The sequence below is a fragment of the Salmo salar genome, chromosome 01 (genome assembly GCF_965601325.2).
Source record: "Salmo salar chromosome 01, fSalSal1, whole genome shotgun sequence".
In the NCBI taxonomy this organism is placed as follows: Eukaryota; Metazoa; Chordata; class Actinopteri; order Salmoniformes; family Salmonidae; genus Salmo; species Salmo salar.
The window spans coordinates 19772501-19793340 of NC_138291.1; the positions used below are offsets into that span (position 1 = coordinate 19772501).

Below are 20840 nucleotides of genomic sequence, written 5' to 3' on the forward strand. Positions count from 1 at the left end.
CTTCCCTCTCTCTTTGTGACAGGGGGATCATTAATCCTGTCTTCCCTCTCTCTTTGTGACAGGGGGATCATTAATCCTGTCTTCCCTCTCTCTTTGTGACAGGGGGATCATTAATCCTGTCTTCCCTCTCTCTTTGTGACAGGGGGATCATTAATCCTGTCTTCCCTCTCTCTTTGTGACAGGGGGATCATTAATCCTGTCTTCCCTCTCTCTTTGTGACAGGGGGATCATTAATCCTGTTTTCCCTCTCTCTTTGTGACAGGGGGAAGCAGAAAATCATCCATGTCATGTTGGTTTGGACGTGGTTCTGATAATGTGTGTGTTGAGGTTTTGTTATGCTGTTAGTGATGGTGGCTCAGTGGTTCAGATCAACTTATAGCAGAGACAAAGGTTCACCTGAATCCCTTTGCACCAGGAGACTAACACCCTGCATTCTGCATTGGGACTAGGCTTTCATCATGGTACACACACACCCATACATGCACACACACAAATACATACACACACACACACACCAGAGGAGGCTGGTGGGAGGAGCTATAGGAGGACGGGCTCATTGTAATGGCTGGAATGGAATCAATGGAACGGAGTTAAACATGAGGTTTCCAGGTGTTTGATCTGTTTGACTCCGTTCCATTGATTCCATTCCAGCCATTACAATGAGCCTGTCCTCCTATTGCTCCTTCCACCAGCCTCCTCTGGCACACATGCACACACACACACACACACACACACACACACTCTCTCACACACATTCTCACACACACCCACATTCTGGACCCTAAAATTAAAAAAAAAAACACACTTCCACATCCCTAGCACTCTTGGTGCCTGTCATAGCACAAGCAGGACTTGATAATCAATTAGAAAATGGAGCCTGGCGTTGCAGCCTGCTCTGAGACTTGACAGTGAGCTGTGTGTTGTCTCTGTGCAGTGGGATATTGCTGTGGTGTCAGTTTGATACCAGGGCTGTATTCAGGGGCTTTGTAGCTAACTCTCCCCTAGGGACCTGTGTGTGTTCTTCCTACATGTCTGTCTCTCCCTCTCGGCTGGTCACTTGAGTGTGCTGTTAGTTCAAGATGTAGCCTTGTGTGCATGTTGATGTCAGCCCCCGTGTCAAATCCATAAGCATGTTAGGTTTCTATTGTCTGGTTTCTGGTGTAATTCCCTCTGAATTCTGCTCTTTGTAAAGATCTCATGGGTTGGTTTTTGGAGTGAAATCAGTCCATGTGTACATGCGTATGATTCACTCACTCTCTCTCTATCTCTCTCTCTCCCTCTCTCTCCCTCTCTCTCTCACACTCTCGCTCTCTCTCTCTCTCTCCTGGTCTCTTCTGGTCTCTCTACCGCGCTTTCTCTCTCTCCCTCTCTTTTTCCCTCTCTCTCCCTCTTTCTGCCCCTCACAGGGCAGTGCTCTCCAGTCCAGTGTGTATGGCTTGGAGGCATTCAGTGTGTACAGTGTGCGTGTGGAAGCAGTGAACGGGGCAGGCAGTGTATCCAGTCCCTGGGTCAGCATTAGGACCCTGGAGGCATCGCCTGCCGGCCTGGCTAACTTCAGTCTGGAGCAGAGAGAGCAGGGCCGGGCCCTTCTGTTAACCTGGGACACGCCTCATACACCCAACGGGGTTATCACGGTACACACAGAGACAGGCACACACCCAACGGGGTTATCACGGTACACACAGAGACAGACACACACACAACGGGGTTATCACGGTACACAGACACACACACACCCAACGGGGTTATCACGGTACACACAGAGACAGACACACACCCAACGGGGTTATCACAGTACACACAGAGACAGACACACACCCAACGGGGTTATTACGGTACACACAGAGACAGACACACACCCAACGGGGTTATCACGGTACACAGACACACACACACCCAACGGGGTTATCACGGTACACACAGACACACACACACACACACACACAACGGGGTTATCACGGTACACAGACACACACACACAACGGGGTTATCACGGTACACACAGAGACAGACACACACCCAACGGGGTTATCACGGTACACACAGAGACAGACACACACCCAACGGGGTTATCACAGTACACACAGACACACACACACACACAACAGGGTTATCACGGTACACAGACACACACACACACACACACACACACACACACACACACATTACACACATACACAGAGACAAATATCAAAGGGGTCATCACAGTAAACACACTCGCACACTGAACTCCCCATCTCTCTATCTCTCTCCTCCAGAGTTATAACATCTACAGTGAGGGGAACCTGGAGTTCAGTGGTCTGTCTCGCCAGTTCCTGTTCCGACGATTAGAACCCTTCTCCCTCTACTCTCTGGTTCTAGAGGCCTGTACCTCCGCAGGCTGCACCCGTACCCCCCCCCAGTCTGTTACCACGGCAGCAGCCCCCCCGGGCGCCCAGCCCGCCCCCATACCCAGCGCTATCGGCCCACACAGTGTAGAACTCACCTGGAGCCTGCCCACTCATCCCAACGGACCAATAGGAGAGTACATCCTGCTGGGGCGGAGTCTGGATGATGGGAGGAGGGGGAACAACGAGGAAACAGCTAGGGCCAAGGTGTGTATCTTGATTATCTTTGCTTCTCTATGGTAATACTTCTACCTTATACAGAAAAAGACGGTATACTAAATATAAGAAAAAGAGATTTAATAATAATACAATAATATATGCCATTTAGCAGAGGCTTTTATCCAAAGCAACTTACAGTCATGCGTGAACACATTCCACGTATGGGTGGTCCCTGGAAATGACAGTAAAAGTTTCACAGCACGTTCTAAACGTTCTAATGATTAGTCAACAGTTGGGCTGGGACGATGCCAGTATCACAATACTCATTAGTATCGTGGCAGGGGAAAAAAACATAAAGCGGATTTAACTTCTTTATGAAAACAGGCCTAATGTTGGAAACAAACATCATTATGATGTCATCCAGAGTCACATGTTTTTATTTCCAAGCACACAATATGTTACATTCAGCAGGTTTTTAAAGGACCAAAGAGTTTAGTCTGCTTTGTGTTTTCATTTTTGCCATGGAAAAGATATTGGGGTACTGGTATAGTCCTGGTCCTACTCATCAGTGTTAATTTCATCTTTTGTCACAATCTTAACCTGTCTATTTCAGTTATATGATCATCATTAGCTGTGGATATTTTTCTGTCAGGTACTGTTCCGTGAGAGTTCCACTCAGGCTTCTAGTTTCTCCCACACTGTGACGGGGCTGCGGCCCTGGACACAATATCAGTTCAGCATCCGCGTCCACAACCCCGCCGGACATACAGACAGCCCCTGGGTTACCGTGACAACCAGACAGGCCCCCCCGCATGGCCTAACACCCCCCTCGGTTGTCCACGTGGAGGGGAACCCCTATGAGCTCCTGGTGTCATGGACCCCCCCACTGGAGAGTAACGGGGTGCTTCTGTCTTATAGGATCCAGAGAGACAACGTAAGTTTCTCGTTTAGTTTTGACCCCAGTGTTTTCAACTACACAGACGAGGACCTGTCTGCCTTCACCTCCTATAGATATGCTATTACAGCCTGTACTGCTGAGGGCTGTGTTACTAGTCCTGAAACACAGGTAAAGACACTGGAGGCCCCCCCCGCTGCAGTGGACTTTCCCACCATAACCAGCATCACAGCCGATAATATCAACGTGTCCTGGACCGTTCCATTAATACAGAATGGGGAGGTGACACAGTACATGCTGGAGGCCAACGGAAAGGAGGTTTACCGTGGGAGTGGCTTGTCTGTGGTGATGTCAGAGCTGCGGCCGCACACACTCTACCACCTCGTCCTATTGGCTTGTACCAACGGGGGTTGTACCCCCAGCACCCCTATCAAGGCCCAAACCCTTGAGGCCCCCCCTCGTGGGCTAAATCCCCCCTCCCTCAAAGTCACCGGCCCAGAGTCTCTCGAAATCACATGGGGTGCACCGAAGCTCCCCAACGGTATCGTCACAGGTTACGAGCTCCGCCGGGATGGCCAGGTCATTTACGTCGGGATGGAAACGCGTTACCATGACTTCACGCTGTTGCCGAGTGTGGAGTACGGTTACAGCGTAACGGCCAACAACAGTCGGGGAGCAGTGACCAGCTCTGTGGCCAAGGCCAGGACTCACCCGTCAGCTCCCTCTGGTGTTGGGCCTCCCACACTGCAGCCTCTGGGGCCACGGCAGGTCAGTAAGAGGAGTGGGAGTAGTACAATACATGTAAATACGCTAATCATATTTTTTTAAGCACATTTCAAAGTGACAAATATTTCAGTGTTCAGAGCGCCCTCCATTCCTAATACATGTTCATGTGTCTGAGATCCTACTGTAGTTTCAATTCTGCCACTTCTACTCACATTGTTAATACTATTGTCATTGGTATATGAGATGTGTAATGTTGTGCTTGTTGTGAAGCTGAGGGTGGACTGGGAGCCCCCAGCGAGACCTAACGGGGTGATCGTCAGCTACACGGTGTACCAGAGAGACCCGACTCTGCCCTCAACCCACAGCTTCCTGTATGACCCAGAACACAGCGCCTTCTCCGGACGCTCCATCATACTGAAGCAGCTCACACCCTACCACAGGTCAGTCACTAACGAACCCCTGACCTCTACCCTCTAGCCACAGGTACAGAGAGTGTGTGTGTGTGTGAGGAGGGGGGTAGAGAGCAACAGAGATGTTTTATTTTTATAAACCCTTTATTGACACTATTTAGCGACTGTGGAGACAAAACACAATCACGAGAGAGAGAGATAGAGAGCTACAGAGAGAGAGAGAGAGAGAGAGATACAGAGAGAGAAAGAGAGGTACAGAGAGAGAAATACAGAGAGAGAGAAATACAGAGAGAGAGAGATACAGAGAAAGATAGAGATACAGAGAGACAAATTGAGACTCTGCATGCAGAATTCTGCATAAAATATCCTCTGTGTAAACGTAAAACACCAAATAATGCAGAATAAAGCCAATGCCCACTAATTATCAAAATCCAGAAAAGAGACATTTAATTCTAGAACCACCTAATGGGAAGTGATTCCCAAACTTCACACAGATCCACAAGGAATTCGAAAACATACCCAATTTTGATGAAATGCCACAGTGTGACATCACAGCAGCAAGATTTGTGACCTGTTTCTACAAGAAAAACAAACACAATTGTAAATACAACCCATATTTATGTTTATTTATGTTCCCTTTTGTACTGTAACTATTTGCGCATCATTACAACACTGTATATAGACATAATACGACATTTGAAATGTCTTTATTCTTTTGGAACTTCTGTGAGTGTAATCTTTACTGTTCATTTTTATTGTTTATTTCACTTTTGTTTATTATCTACTTCACTTGCGTTGGCAATGTAAACATATGTTTCCCATGCCAATAAAGCCCCTTGAATTGAATTGAATTAAATTGAGAGAAAGAGAGAGAGAGAGAGAGAAGAGAGAGAGAGAGAGAGAGAGAGAGAGAGAGAGAGAGAGAGAGCGAGAGAGAGAGAGAGATACAAAGAGAGAGCAGTGAATGAGTAAATTAAGGAGAAAGATAAAGAAAGTTATGGAGAAAAGAGGGAAGGAGAGAAAGAGAGTGACAGAGACAGACAATAGAGAGGGGCCCAAGGGACAGCATCCAGAGAGAGAGGGATAGAGATGGAGGGAGCTAGGGAGGGAGAGAGGGAGAGCGATGGAGAGAGGGAGTCAACCTTGAGGCAGTGGTCACGTCTCCATCTCTCTGTCCCAGACAAAGGCAGTCAGTCAGACTGTGTGTTCCTGTGTGACAGTGTGTGTGTGAGGGTGTGCGTGTTCCTGTGTGTGTGTGTGTGTGTGTGTGTGTGTGTGTGTGTGTGTGTGTGTGTGTGTGTGTGTGTGTGTGTGTGTGTGTGTGTGTGTGTGTGTGTGTGTGTGTGTGTGTGTGTGTGTGTGTTTCTGTGTGTGTGTGAGGGGGGTGGTATGTTCCTGTGTGTGTGTGTGTGTGTGTGTGTGTGTGTGTGTGTGTGTGTGTGTGTGTGTGTGTGTGTGTGTGTGTGTGTGTTGTGTGTGCGTGTGTGTGTGTGTGTGTGTGTAAGGTACTGATAAGAGACAGATAATAAAAGCTCATTATCTTTATCATCTACAAATCACCACTCCTCCTCTCAGATGACCTGTCTATTCTACTCCTCTCTCTCTGTTGTACTTCTATCTCTCCCTCCCTCTGCCTCTCTTTCTCTCCATGTTTTCTTTCCCCTTTCTCTCTCTTCTAAAGCACGGAAAAGACAGAATGACATTTAGGTAGAAATATGTGTAATATTGTAATAATGACAACATTGAGATATAATACATACTGTATATGATATTAAGTGTGTGTTGACAGACCTGTGTGAAAAACTGTGTGTATATCTGTGTGTATCTGTGTGTCTATCAGGTACGAGGTGAGAGTGGAGGCGTGTACAGAGCTGGGCTGTGCCTCCAGTGACTGGGTCTCAGTGCTGACACTAGAGTCTCCTCCTACTGGCCAGTCCATTCCGCTGCTGGAGCTACAGAGAGACACCAGGGGCCTACAGACCGTCTTTCTGCTCTCTTGGCCCCCCCCGGCCCAGCCCAATGGTAGAGTCCTACACTATGAGGTCTATAGGAGACTGGGTCAGAACACTGAGGTTAGCGGGAGTGCAGCAGCGCTGGTATATAGGAATGATTCCACAACGTGCCGTGATGCCGGTCTCCTGCCCTACACTGACTACCAGTACCAGGTAGGTACATATTCTGGCTAACACAGGGGTGAGGAACCACAGTCTGCATTGTGTATGTTTTTGTTCCAGCCCACCACTAACACACACACCCCTCCCCCTTCCCTAACCCCACTCAGCCCCACTCAGACAGGTGTTGTAATGCTAGTCCATATTAATGTGGTAGTTTGCGTGTTGTCGCTAATTGACAGGCTACCCTTTAGAGCACAATAACATTAGCATCCTGCCTGTCAGCCACGTTAGCCGAGGGCAGAGCCACGTTCTAATTGATTGAGTTTGCCTGATTGTTCCGTCTTATTTACCAGCCGTAATTTATGACAGGGGGAGTTGGGGCTGATAGATGACAGGTGGGTGACAGAGCCATTAATCAGTGGCAGGCAAGAGCCCCCGTCATTACCATCCGGCCAATCGAATTAGCTGTTTACCCCGCCCTCCCGGATACGGACATGTATCGGAAAGACCTTTTAAATGTCGGGTGTGGGTCCCCAAGGGAGTTTTGGGGGGGGGGGGGGGGGGGCTATATACGTGAGGAGATACGCTAACCGGAGGTGAGAGAGATTGGGGGTGCTTCTAAAGTTTATGTTGTGTGTTTGACTACTAGCCTATAGTGTTTATGTACGAACACTGTTTGTGGGTTATCCCCATTCATCACATGAATGAGGAGACAGAGTAGGAGGGGTCATTTCTCCCCAGCAACACAAGGAAGGACAAAGTCCCACCACAGTACAGAGGGAGATCAAATTAGTTTAATTGGCCCAGGTCATCATGTTTTATTGACAGGTTTATGCCAGCCTTTAATTACCGCCCACTTTCACCCAACTTACCCTCCGACCCTTGTCTCCATGATGATGATACCGTTCAGTCAGCCAATCCGAGTATTCGGACCGCGGCGGTGCGGCTCAGATGACCAATCAGAGGTCTCAGAGCGAGTCCACGCAGCTTGGGTAGATTTTTGTTGCCACGGCCCCTAAAATGCCATCTTTTTTTCCCTTTCTAATAGCCTGGACTAGATATCTCAGTATGCACATGGTGTGGAAGCCATAACATGTCTGTAACTCCTACAAGACACACAGAGATATATCTCTAAATGCTAGACATCTCCTTTCTGTATCTAGGGAGAAATAGCCTAACGAAGACACACTATTGTAAAGTAGTTGTTCCACTGGATATCATAAGGTGAATGCACCAATTTGTAAGTCACTCTGGATAAGAGCGTCTGCTAAATGACTTAAATGTAAATGTAAACAGTGGCAGAGAAGTTGCTACATTCAAATCTGGTTGCATGATACTGTATGATATCTAAACAGTGTGAAAACACACTACACCGGTGAGAACTGTTGGATGCGCGTTACACTACCTGTAGCCTCATCAAGAACCAGGCTTCATCGGTATGGCAACGCCAGACTACACTACCTGTAACCTCGTCAAGAACCAGGCTTCATCGGTATGGCAACGCCAGACTACACTACCTGTAGCCTCGTCAAGAACCAGGCTTCATCGGTATGGCAACGCCAGACTACACTACCTGTAACCTCGTCAAGAACCAGGCTTCATCGGTATGGCAACGCCAGACTACACTACCTGTAACCTCGTCAAGAACCAGGCTTCATCGGTATGGCAACGCCAGACTACACTACCTGTAGCCTCGTCAAGAACCAGGCTTCATCGGTATGGCAACGCCAGACTACACTACCTGTAACTAAAGAAAGTGACCACAACACAGTGTGTCAAGTTTTGTATGTTAAGTTGTCACAGAAACTTCATCCCCAAGTCAGACACACACACAAACACACAAATCCCCGCCACCACCCTCTTGACCTTTTCTCCATCTAGGTGACAGGATGACTTTTGGCTGACCCCCCCTCATCTCCTCTCTCCCCCCTGGATTCTGACACGCAGGAACAGTGTGTGTGGGAATCTGAATGCGTGTGCTCCTCTACTCTCTCAGTCCGCCTGCATCTCATCTCAGATCTATCATCCTGATTGATCACGGGGTAATTGGCTATTATTGAGGCTAATTTAACCCTCTCCACCACCGCATCCATCTGCCACCTCCACTGATCCTGACAATCTGCAAATGACTTACCCATGCAAATCTCCACCTGCCTGACCCTGAGCTGTGTTCCCCTGTAATTACACTAACACTGCCTGGGAAACAAGATTAGCCTGGTGTGTGTGGAGGGGGGGACTATGGGGTGTGGGGGGACTATGGGGCGTGTGAGTGTGGGGGGACTATGGGGCGTGGGGGGGACTATGGGGCGTGGGGGAACTATGGGGCGTGTGAGTGTGAGGGGACTATGGGGCGTGTGAGTGTGGGGGGACTACGGGACGTGTGAGTGTGGGGGGACTACGGGGCGTGTGAGTGTGGGGTGGACTGTGGGGCGTGTGAGTGTGGGGGGGACTACGGGGCCTGTGAGTGTGGGGTGGACTATGGGGCGTGTGAGTGTGGGGTGGACTATGGGGCATGTGAGTGTGGGGGGACGATGGGGCGTGTGAGTGTGGGGGGGACTATGGGGCGTGGGGGGGACTATGGGGCGTGGGAGGACTATGGGGCGTGTGAGTGTGGGGGGGACTATGGGGCGTGTGAGTGTGGGGGGACTATGGGCCGTGTGAGTGTGGGGGGACTATGGGGCGTGGGGGAACTATGGGGCGTGTGAGTGTGGGGGGACTATGGGACGTGTGAGTGTGGGGGGACTATGGGGCGAGTGAGTGTGGGGGGGACTATGGGGCGTGTGAGTGTGGGGGGGACTATGGGGCGTGTGAGTGTGGGGGGACTATGGGGCGTGGGGGAACTATGGGGCGTGTGAGTGTGGGGGGACTATGGGACGTGTGAGTGTGGGGGGACTATGGGGCGAGTGAGTGTGGGGGGGACTATGGGGTGTGTGAGTGTGTGGGGACTATGGGGCGAGTGAGTGTGGGGGACTATGGGGCGAGTAATGTGTGGGGGGACTATGGGGCGAGTGAGTGTGGGGGGGACTATGGGGCTTGTGAGTGTGAGGGGAGTATGGGGCGTGTGAGTGTGGGGGGACTATGGCGTGTGAGTGTGGGGGGGACTATGGGGCGTGTGAGTGTGGGGGGGACTATGGGGCGTGTGAGTGTGGGGGGACTATGGGGAGTGTGAGTGTGGGGGGGACTACGGGGCGTGTGAGTGTGGGGGGACTATGGGACGTGTGAGTGTGGGGGGACTACGGGGTGTGTAAGTATGGGGGGACTATGGGACATGTGAGTGTGGGGGGGACTATGGGGCGTGTGAGTGTGGGGACTATGGGGCGTGTGAGTGTGGTGGGGACTATGGGGCATGTGAGTGTGGGGGGCCGATGGGGCGTGTGATTGTGGGGGGGACTACGGGGCGTGTGAGTGTGGGGGGACTATGGGGCGTGTGAGTGTGGGGGGGACTACGGGGCGTGTGAGTGTGGGGACTACGGGGCGTGTGAGTGTGGGGGGGACTATGGGGCATGTGAGTGTGGGGGGGACTATGGGGCATGTGAGTGTGGGGGGCCGATGGGGCATGTAGGTGTGGGGGGGACTATGGGGCGTGTGAGTGTGGGGGGACTATGGGGCGTGTGAGTGTGGGGGGACTATGGGGCGTGTGAGTGTGGGGGGACTATGGGGCGTGTGAGTGTGGGGGGACTATGGGGCGTGTGAGTGTGGGGGGACTATGGGGCGTGTGAGTGTGGGGGGACTATGGGGCGTGTGAGTGTGGGGGGGACTATGGCGTGTGAGTGTGGGGGGACTATGGGGCGTGTGAGTGTGGGGGGACTATGGGGAGTGTGAGTGTGGGGGGACTATGGGGCGAGTGAGTGTGGGGGGGACTATGGGGTGTGTGAGTGTGTGGGGACTATGGGGCGAGTGAGTGTGGGGGACTATGGGGCGAGTAATGTGTGGGGGGACTATGGGGCGAGTGAGTGTGGGGGGGACTATGGGGCTTGTGAGTGTGGGGGGAGTATGGGGCGTGTGAGTGTGGGGGGGACTATGGCGTGTGAGTGTGGGGGGGACTATGGGGCGTGTGAGTGTGGGGGGGACTATGGGGCGTGTGAGTGTGGGGGGACTATGGGGAGTGTGAGTGTGGGGATGGACACCTGCAGTGGTCTGGGTTAGGGGTTCTAGGTTCTAAGAGCAGGAGGAGGCAGCAAACTGGTGAAGGGCAATGCTTGTTCAATGGAGAGAAGCACTTTCTTATTTCGCTCTCTTTGTACCTCTTCCTCCCGTCATTACCTCCTACTCTCACTCTCTCTTCGTTACCTCCTACTCTCACTCTCTCTTTCTCCCGTCTGTTACCTCCTACTCTCACTCTCTCTTCCTCCCGTCTGTTACCTCCTACTCTCACTCTCTCTTTCTCCATTCTGTTACCTCCTACTCTCACTCTCTCTTCATTACTGTATTTCTCTGCACGTTGTCTCAATTTCAACCTTCTTCCCTCTCTGTCCTCCTCCTGTCTCCCACTGTGTGACAGTTCTCCAGTGAGAAGGTGAGGGGTTGACAGTGGACATCTTCCTCAGTTCACCTGTAGCTGGCACTCACTCTCACTGCATTCTAAAGATGTACTCACACACACACACTCACACATACACTCACTCACATACACACTCACATCAAATCAAATTTTATTAGTCATATGTGCCGAATACAACAGGTGTAGACCTTACAGTGAAATGCTTACTTACGAGCCCCTGACCAACAATGCAGTTTCAAAAAAATATGGATAAGAATAAGGAATAAAGGTAACAAATAATTAAAGAGCAGCAGTAAAATAACAATAGCGAGACTATATGCAGGGCGGTACCGATACAGAGTCAATGTGTGAGTGCACCGGTTAGTTGAGGTAGTATGTACATGTAGGTAGAGTTATTAAAGTGACTATGCATAGATGACAACAGGTGTAAAGGGGGGGGGGGGGGTGCAGCAGTGATGCAACCAGTCAGGATGCTCTCGATGGTGCAGCTGTAGAACCTTTTGAGGATCTGAGGACCCATGCCAACAAATCTTTTCAGTCTCCTAAGGGGAAATAGGTTTTGTTGTGCCCTCGTCACGACTGTCTTGGTGGGCTTGGACCATGTTAGTTTGTTGGTGATGTGGACACCAAGGAACTTGAAGCTCTCTCGAGAATGGGGGCGTGCTGGGTCCTCTTTTTCCTGTAGTCCACAATCATGTCCTTTGTCTTGGTCAAGTTGAGAGAGAGGTTGTTGTACTGGCACGACACGGCCAGGTCTCTGACCTCCTCCCTATAGGCTGTCTCGTTGTTGTCGGTGATCAGGCCTACCACTGTTGTGTCATCAGCAAACTTAATGATGGTCATGCAGTCATGGGTGAAGAGGGAGTTCAGGAGGGGACTGAGCATGCACCCCTGAGGGGCCCCTGTGTTGAGGATCAGCGTGGCGGATGTGTTATTACCTACCCTTACCACCTGGGGATGGCCCGTCAGGAAGTCCAGGATGCAGTTGCAGAGGGAGGTGTTTAGTCCTTAGCTTATTGATGAGCTTTGAGGGCACTATGGTGTTGAACGCTGAGCTGTAGTCAATGAATAGCATTCTCACATAGGTGTTCATTTTGTCCAGGTGGGAAAGGGCAGTGTGGAGTGCAATAGAGATTGTATCATCTGTGGATCTGTTGGGGCGGTATGCAAATTGGAGTGGGTCTAGGGTTTCTGGGATGATGGTGTTGATGTGAGCCATGACCAGCCTTTCAAAGCACTTCATGGCTACATACGTGCGTACTACGGGTCGGTAGTCATTTAGGCAGGTTACTTTAGTGTTCTTGGGCATAGGAACTATGGTGGTCTGCTTAAAACATGTTGGTATTACAGACTTGGACAGGGAGAGGTTGAAAATGTCAGTGAAGACACTTGGCAGTTGGTCAACTCATGCTCGCAGTACACGTCCTGGTAATCCATCTGGCCTTGTGAATGTTGACCTGTTTAAAGGTCTTACCCAAATTGGCTGTGGAGAGGGTGATCACACAGTCTTCTGGAACAGCTGGTGCTCTCATGCATGTTTCAGTGTTATTTGCCTTGGAGCAAGCATAGAAGTAGTGTAGCTCGTCTGGTAGGCTCGTGTCACTGGGCAGCTCTCGGATGTGCTTCCCTTTGTAGTCTGTAATGGTTTGCAAGCCCTGCCACATCCGACGAGCGTCGGAGCCGGTGTAGTACGATTCGATCTTAGTTCTGTATTGACGCTTTGCCTGTTTGATGATTCGTTGGAGGACATAGCGTGATTTCCCGCTCCTTGAAAGCGGCAGCTCTAGCCTTTAGCTCAGTGCGGATGTTGCCTGTAATCCATGGCTTCTGTATGGGTTATGTATGTACGGTCACTGTGGGGATGACGTCATCGATTCACTTATTGATGAAGCCAATGACTGAGGTGGTATACTCCTCAATGCCATTGGAGGAATCACGGAACATATTCCAGTCTGTGCTAGCAAAACAGTCCTGTAGCTTAGCATCTGCTTCCTCTGACCACTTTTTTATTGATATAGTCACTGGTGCTTCCTGTTTAATTTTAGCTTGTAAGCAGGAATCAAGAGGATAGCATTATGGTCAGATTTGCCAAATGGAGGGCGAGGGAGAGCGTTGTATGCATCTCTAACGGCCGTCGAAGGGAGTAGACCAAGGCACAGCGGGTTGAGTGCTCATCTTAAACTTTTATTTGACGAGAACACAAAAACAAGAAAAACGCACGACAGCAAAACATTCTTGCAGGCTATACACACAGCTATGCAAAAACAACTTCCCACAAAGGGACAGGCGAAACAGGGCTACCTAAGTATGACTCTCAATCAGCAACAACGATGTACAGCTGTTCCTGATTGAGAGCCATACCAGGCCAACACAAAGAAATACACAACATAGAAAACCATAGAAATACAAAACAAGAACATTACCCAAAAACCCCGGAACACATAAATCAAACACCCCTCTTACATAAATACATATCCCATTAAACCCCGAACCACATAAAACAAATACCCCCTGCCACGTCCTGACCAAACTACAATAACCAATAACCCCTTATACTGGTCAGGACGTGACAGTGTGTGGAGTAAAGGTGGTCCAGAGATTTTTTCCTCTGGTTGCACATTTAACATGCTGATATTAATTTGGTAAAACTGATTTAAGTTTCCCTGCATTAAAGTCCCCGGCTACTAGGAGCACCGCCTCTGGGTGAGCGTTTTCTTGTTTGCTTATGGTGGAATACAGCTCATTGAGTGCGGACTTAGTGCCAGGCTCGGACTGTGGTGGTCTGTAAACAGCTACAAAGTATACAGATGAAAACTCTCTTGGTAGGTAGTGTGGTCTACAGCTTATCATGAGATACTCTACTTCAGGTGAGCAATAGCTCGAGACTTCCTTAGATATCATGCACCAGCTGTTGTTTACAAAAATACATAGACCCTTGTCCCCTTGTCTTACTAGACGCCGCTGTTCTATCCCGCCGGTACATCATATAACCAGCTGTATGTTCATATTGTCGGCGTTCAGCCACGACTCCGCGAAGCATGAGATGTTACAATTTTTAATGTCCCATTGGTAGTTTAATCTTCCGCGTAACTCGATGATTTTATTCTCCAACGATTGCACATTTTCTAGCAGAATGGAGGGAAGTGGGGGCTTATTCAATCACCTACGAATTCTCAGAAGGCAGCCCGACCTTCGGCCCCTCTTTCTCCTCCTCCTCTTCACGCATATCTCAGTGATCGGGGCCTGTTCCCGAGGAAGCAGTGTACCCTTCGCGTCGGGCTCATCAGAGTTGTGAAAGAAGAAAAAGGATTCTGCTAGTCCATGGTGAATAATCGCAGTCCTGACGTCTCAAAGTTATTTTCGGTCAAAAGAGACGGTAGCGGCAACATTATGTACAAAATGAGTAAAAAATAAGTTACAAACAAAGCAAAAAACATCTGCCTTCTTCTCTCTCACACACACACACACACACACACACACACACACACACACACACACACACACACACACACACACACACACACACACACACACACACACACACACACACACACACACACACACACACACACACACACACACACACACACACACACAAAAACACACAACAAAAAAAGGTACAGTGACTGAAGTGGACTCTTTTAGTCAGGTGACAGCGATGGGAGTAGACTCACACAGACAGGGGACTAACTCTTAGACCTAGTCAGGTACATTGATGGAGGACTCCCGATACAGCCTCATGAATGAGCAGCAAGGGGACTTTTCCCAGTTTTTTCAGATTAGCAATTGTGTTAGTACAAGTGTTTAGTGTGTTAGTGCTGGAACAAAAGCCTGCTGGGTTAGTGACCACTGCTTTGATTTTGTACGATGATAACATCTTGTCATAAACGTAACATAATCCTAAAGTTGTGTTATTTATTTTTTTATTGACAGGTTTGGGTGGTGAATTCTGTTGGTCGTTCAGGAAGCCAATGGGCCAATGGGAGAACAGGTCCCGCCCCTCCTGAGGGTGTTGGCCCACCAACCTTCCTGCGTATCTTAGCAACCTCGGCTGTTGTTGACATCCGCCCCCCCACAAGGCCCAATGGCATCGTCAGCCTCTACAGGGTGTTCTCACAGGGCCCCAACGCTACACACACACTGGTAACACACACACTCTGGTAACACACACACACAATCTGGTATCATACACACAGTCTGGTAACACACACATACTCTGGTAACAAACACTATTGAGACACCACACGTACTAGTAACACACACACACATACACGGGTAACACAACAAGCACACACCGAAGAGATAACTTTTCTGTGACAATCTCTCTATGGCTCTCTCTCTGTCTCTCTCTCAGCTGTCAGAGGGGACATCTCGTCAGCAGACCCTCCATGGTCTGAGTCCATACACTCAGTACTGGGTAGGAGTAGAGGCCTGTACCTGCTACCAGTGCTGCAGCCAGGGCCCCATGAGTGAGCTGCGCACCCAGGCCTCCCCCCCAGCACAGCAGCCATCCCCCTCGCCCAGTGGCTCTGACATCACGCTCAGTACAGGTGGAGTGGGGACGAACCGCTCGCCCCCCAACGGACTCATAGAGAGGTAGAGGGAGAAACACAAACACATACAGTACCAGTCAAAAGTTTGAACGCACCTACTCATTCCATGATTTTTCTTTATTTTGACTATTTTCTACATTGTAGAATAATAGAGAAGACATCAAAACGATGAAATAACACATATGGAATCATGTAACAACCAAACAAGTGTTAAACAAATCAAAATATATTTTATATTTGAGATTCTTCAAGGTAGCGCCACCCTTTGCATTGATGACAGCTTTGCACTCTTGGCATTCTCTTAACCAGCTTGACCTGGAATGCTTTTCTTACAGTCTTGAAAGAGTTCCCACATATGCTGAGCACTTGTTGGCTGCTTTTCTTTCCCTCTGCGGTCCAACTCATCCCAAACCATCTCAACTGAGTTGAGGTTGGGTGATTGTGGAGGCCAGGTCATCTGATGCAGCACTCCACCAATCTCCTTGGTCAAACAGCCCTTACACAACCTGGAGGAGTGTTGGGTCATTTTCCTGTTGAAAATCAATGATAGTCCCACTAAGCGCAAACCAGTTGGGATGGCGTATTGCTGTGGTAGCCATGCTGGTTAAGTGTGCCTTGAATTCTAAATAAATCCCTGACACTGTCACCAGCAAAGCACCCCCACACCATCACACCTCCTCCTCCATGCTTCACGGTGGGAACCAAACATGCGGAGTTCCCTTTCACCTATTCTGCATCTCACAGTTGCAAAGAAAAAGCCATATCTCAGACTGGCCAATAAAAATAAAAAATGAAGATGGGAAAAAGAACACAGACACTGGACAGAGGAACTCGGAGTCGCCTCTTCACTGTTGACGTTGAGACTGGTGTTTTGCGTGTACTATTTAATGAAGCTGCCAGTTGAGGACTTGTGAGGCGTCTGTTTCTCAAACTAGTCACTCTAATGTACTTGTCCTCTTGCTCAGCTGTGCACCGGGGCCTCCCACTCCTCTCTCTATTCTGGTTAGCACCAGTTTGCGCTGTTCTGTGAAGGGAGTAGTACACAGCGTTGTATGAGATCTTCAGTTTCTTGGCAATTTCTCACATGGAATAGCCTTCATTTCTCAGAACAAGACTAGACTGACAAGTTTCAGAAGAAAGGTCTTTGTTTCTGGCTATTTTGAGCCAGTAATCGAACCCACAAATGCTGTATTGCTTCTTTAATCAGGACAACAGTTTTCAGCTGTGCTAACATAATTGCGAAAGGGTTTTCTAATGATCAATTAGCCTTTTAAAATTATAAACTTGGATTCGCTAACACAACGTGCCATTGGAACACAGGAGTGATGGTTGCTGATAATGGGCCTCTGTACGCCTATGTAGATATTCCATTCAAAGTGTCCAGCTACAATAGTCATTTACAACATTAGCAATGTCTACACTGTATTTCTGATCTATTTTATTTTAATGGACAAAAAAATAGCTTTTCTTTCAAAAACAAGGACCTTTCTTAGTGACCCCAAACGTTTGAACGGTAGAATATATATATTTATTAACACCTCTGCTTCCTCTTTCACTCTGCTCCCTCCTTCTCTCTCTCTCTCTCTCTCTCTCTCTCTCTCTCTCTCTCTCTCTCTCTCTCTCTCTCTCTCTCTCTCTCTCTCTCTCTCTCTCTCTCTCTCTCTCTCTCTCTCTCTCTCTCTCTCTCTCTCTCTCTCTCTCTCTCTCTCTCTCTCTCTCTCTCTCTCTCTCTCTCTCTCTCTCTCTCTCTCTCTCTCTCTCTCTCTCTCTCGCTCTCTAGTTGTGAGGTGCATGTTCGTTCCTCCTGCCCCCAGCCTCCCCAGCCAGTCCCACCGCTCTGTGTGGAGGGACCAATAGAAACGCGGTTCTTCGGGAGGGGCAGGAACTACAACGTAACAGGTCTGCAGCCCTACTCCAACTACCAGCTCAGAGCTACCTGTTATAACAACATGGGTAGTACCGCCTCCAACTGGACTACTGTTACTACACTCACTGAGGGTAAGACATCTAGCCCTGACATCTAACCCCTGACCTCTAGCCCTAGCCCTGTTATAACAACATGGGTAGTACCGCCTCCAACTGGACTACTGTTACTACACTAACTCTCCCTCTCTTTCTCTCCCTCTCTTCTCCAGCTCCTCAGTATATCTCTCCATTTGAGGTGTACAGTAACCTGACTCTGGTGTGGCTGGACTGGAGTGCCTCTTTCTCTCTGAACGGTCTTCTGAGAGACTACTCTCTGACAGACAACAACCTGAGAGTCTACATTGGCTTCCACAGCTACCTCTATATACCCCGCATCTCAGAGAAGAGTGAGACAACACACACACACACACACACACACACAGACAGACAGACAGACAGACAGACAGACAGACAGACAGACAGACAGACAGACAGACAGACAGACAGACAGACAGACAGACAGACAGACAGACAGACAGACAGACAGACAGACAGACAGACAGACAGACAGACAGACAGACAGACAGACAGACAGACAGACAGACAGACAGACAGACAGACAGACAGACAGACAGACAGACAGACAGACAGACACCTCACAGATACCCAGTCCCTCTATGAGCAATATCTTTCCATCTGATTACTTCTGAAGATGAGTGTTTTTGTAACACTACTCTACCTACTACTCTTAAAGATCTCTCTCCCCTCCCTCCCTCCCTCCCTCCCTCCCTCCCTCCCTCCCTCCCTCCCTCCCTCCCTCCCTCCCTCCCTCCCTCCCTCCCTCCCTCCCTCCCTCAGCCCTCTCCCTCCAGGTGACCTGTACTACAGACATTGGCAGTGCCAGCACCCCTATCATCAGATACAGTCCTGCTACAGGCATGAGTGAGACAGCGCACACACACACACACACACACACACACACACACACACACACACACAAACTCTATGCCATGCGTCACCAACTGGTCATTCGCAATCGATTGGTCGACGATCTTCGCCAACAATAAAGCCTTGCGTTCCTATTTTTGTTCTTGCGCTGTTGGTGCACTTGGTAGGCACAGTGTTGCCATTTTGAACCACTGAATTAGTTTGAAGGGACAAACTCCGCCTACCCAGCGTACCAGCAGAGCTAAACCACTTGTGCTTCAACCAGTGCTGCAGCTGCAATGATGAGTAGCCAGGTGTATCGACAGCCCTGCGTTTTTATTATTAGCAGCTCTCTGTGTCTATTTTAATTGCAAGGAATATTTCACTTTCTCTGGTCATAGGAACAACATGAATTTGTGCATAAGGCAGAAATAACGTTGTGCGACTCGATTTTGGCCATCAGGTGGAAGACGGTGTCCCCTCTCACCGGAGGAATGGAGAGAGCATATATCTCGTGAGAGGCATCTCTCTCTCTCTCTCTCTCTCTCTCTCACACACACATCAGTCCAATAAAATAAAAAAGCTAATTATTTAAATGTATCCTCAGCTGTGCTTCGCAAGTGCTACACCAACTGATTTATTTTGTTATCAAAGCTCGAGTTTTGAAATATAATATGGTCTGAGAAGAACAATATTGGCAGGTCAAGCATATAATGAATATGCTGTGATAATGTATTACACCTACTGCACAAACCTCATTCCAACAGAACTGTTTTTATGAGGTTAATGTTGCACATCTGAGCAGTAAATCTTGGTTTGCTTTTGGACTTTTTGGAACGTGATCTTGACTCAGAAAGGTTGGTGACCACTGCTCTATGCTAACCCTTCTACCTCTGCAAGTGGGCTTTGGGTGTATCAGATTCCTACTCTAAGCTGCACACCTCCACACTCTCTCTTCCCAGGTCCGGTGGAGCCCACCCCAGGAGGGAAGCAGGGTGTGGGGACCCAGGGAGCTCCAGTCTACTCTGAGATGTGGTTCATCCTGCTGCTAGTCTTTCTGGGTCTCCTGGTCCTGGCTGTGCTGCTGGGCCTGGTGCTGAGGAGGGCCCTGAGGAAAGAACCCTTCATTAGAGAACGCCCCCCTCTCGTCCCCCTGCAGAAGAGGAGCCAGGCGGGAGGAGACGCTTACATGGTAAGAGAGACCCAATTCTAAACGCCCCCTATCCGTAACGCTAGGTACTTTGTGTAGACCTTAAAGGATTGAATACGTATTAGCAATGTGGTTATGGTTCTATATTGTCATTGCTAATACCTGTCCATATGTTTTAAATTAAGTATATACACTCTTCTTATACTGAAGATTTGTGAACAGGCAGCCTCATTCCCACTAGAGGGCGATGACATCCCAGTTATCATGTACGAGCAGAGGTGCTCTCTTGTGGTTCTGAAATGCCTGAATCCTTTTTCTGTATGTGTACCGTAAATTCCGGACTATAAGCCGCAACTTTTTTCCCAGGCTTTGAACCTCACGGCTTAAACAATGATGCGGCTAATATATGGATTTTTCCCGCTTTTAATTTATTTTCTCCAAAAAAAAACACATTCTGTGACGTGCTCAGTTTTTTGGCGGCATGAAGCTTTCATTAGAACAATGAAATTGCCAAACGGGTTAAGGTCAAACAACTTTTTTGTTTACTGTTTAGATTAAATCGAGCGCTCTCAAACTTCCCATCATTCTGATTACGGTAGTCATTTTGTCACCCTCATCATGGCAAAGACACGGAGAATTGCATATGATGCAGCTTTCAAGTTGAAGGCGATTGATCTGGCTGTTGGAAAAGGAAATAGAGCTGCTGCACGGGAGCTTGGTCTTAATGAGTCGATGATAAGACGTTGGAAACAGCAGCGTGAGGAATTGACTCAGTGCAAAAAGACAACTAAAGCTTAGTGCTAATTTTTTATTTTTTGTTACAAGCCGTGTTTCGTTAAAGCCTATTTATTTTTGTTACAAGCCGTGTTTCGTTAAAGCCTATTTATTTTTGTTACAAGCTGTGTTTCGTTGAAGCCTGTGTAAAGTTCATTTGTTTCAATGTACCGGTAGGCACCTGCGGCTTATAGACATGTGCGGCTTATTTATGTTCAAAATAATATACTGCTCAAAAAATAAAGGGAACACTAAAATACCACATCCTAGATCTGAATGAATTAAATAATCTTATTAAATACTTTTTTTCTTTACATAGTTGAATGTGCTGACAACAAA

The 20840-nt window shown here is 48.7% G+C and overlaps 1 protein-coding gene across 1 annotated transcript in view; it reads left to right on the forward strand.

The window, feature by feature from the left end:
• ush2a (Usher syndrome 2A (autosomal recessive, mild)) overlaps positions 1-20840 on the forward strand; it is a 477069-nt gene that overhangs the window by 445888 nt on the left and 10341 nt on the right. The window contains 13 exon segments of the mRNA XM_082957499.1: positions 1407-1634; positions 2259-2594; positions 3199-4209; positions 4438-4607; positions 6418-6742; positions 15126-15335; positions 15547-15702; positions 15704-15766; positions 15769-15788; positions 17526-17743; positions 17881-18057; positions 18509-18592; positions 19540-19786. Coding sequence (XP_082813625.1) covers positions 1407-1634; positions 2259-2594; positions 3199-4209; positions 4438-4607; positions 6418-6742; positions 15126-15335; positions 15547-15702; positions 15704-15766; positions 15769-15788; positions 17526-17743; positions 17881-18057; positions 18509-18592; positions 19540-19786 — 3245 coding nt within the window.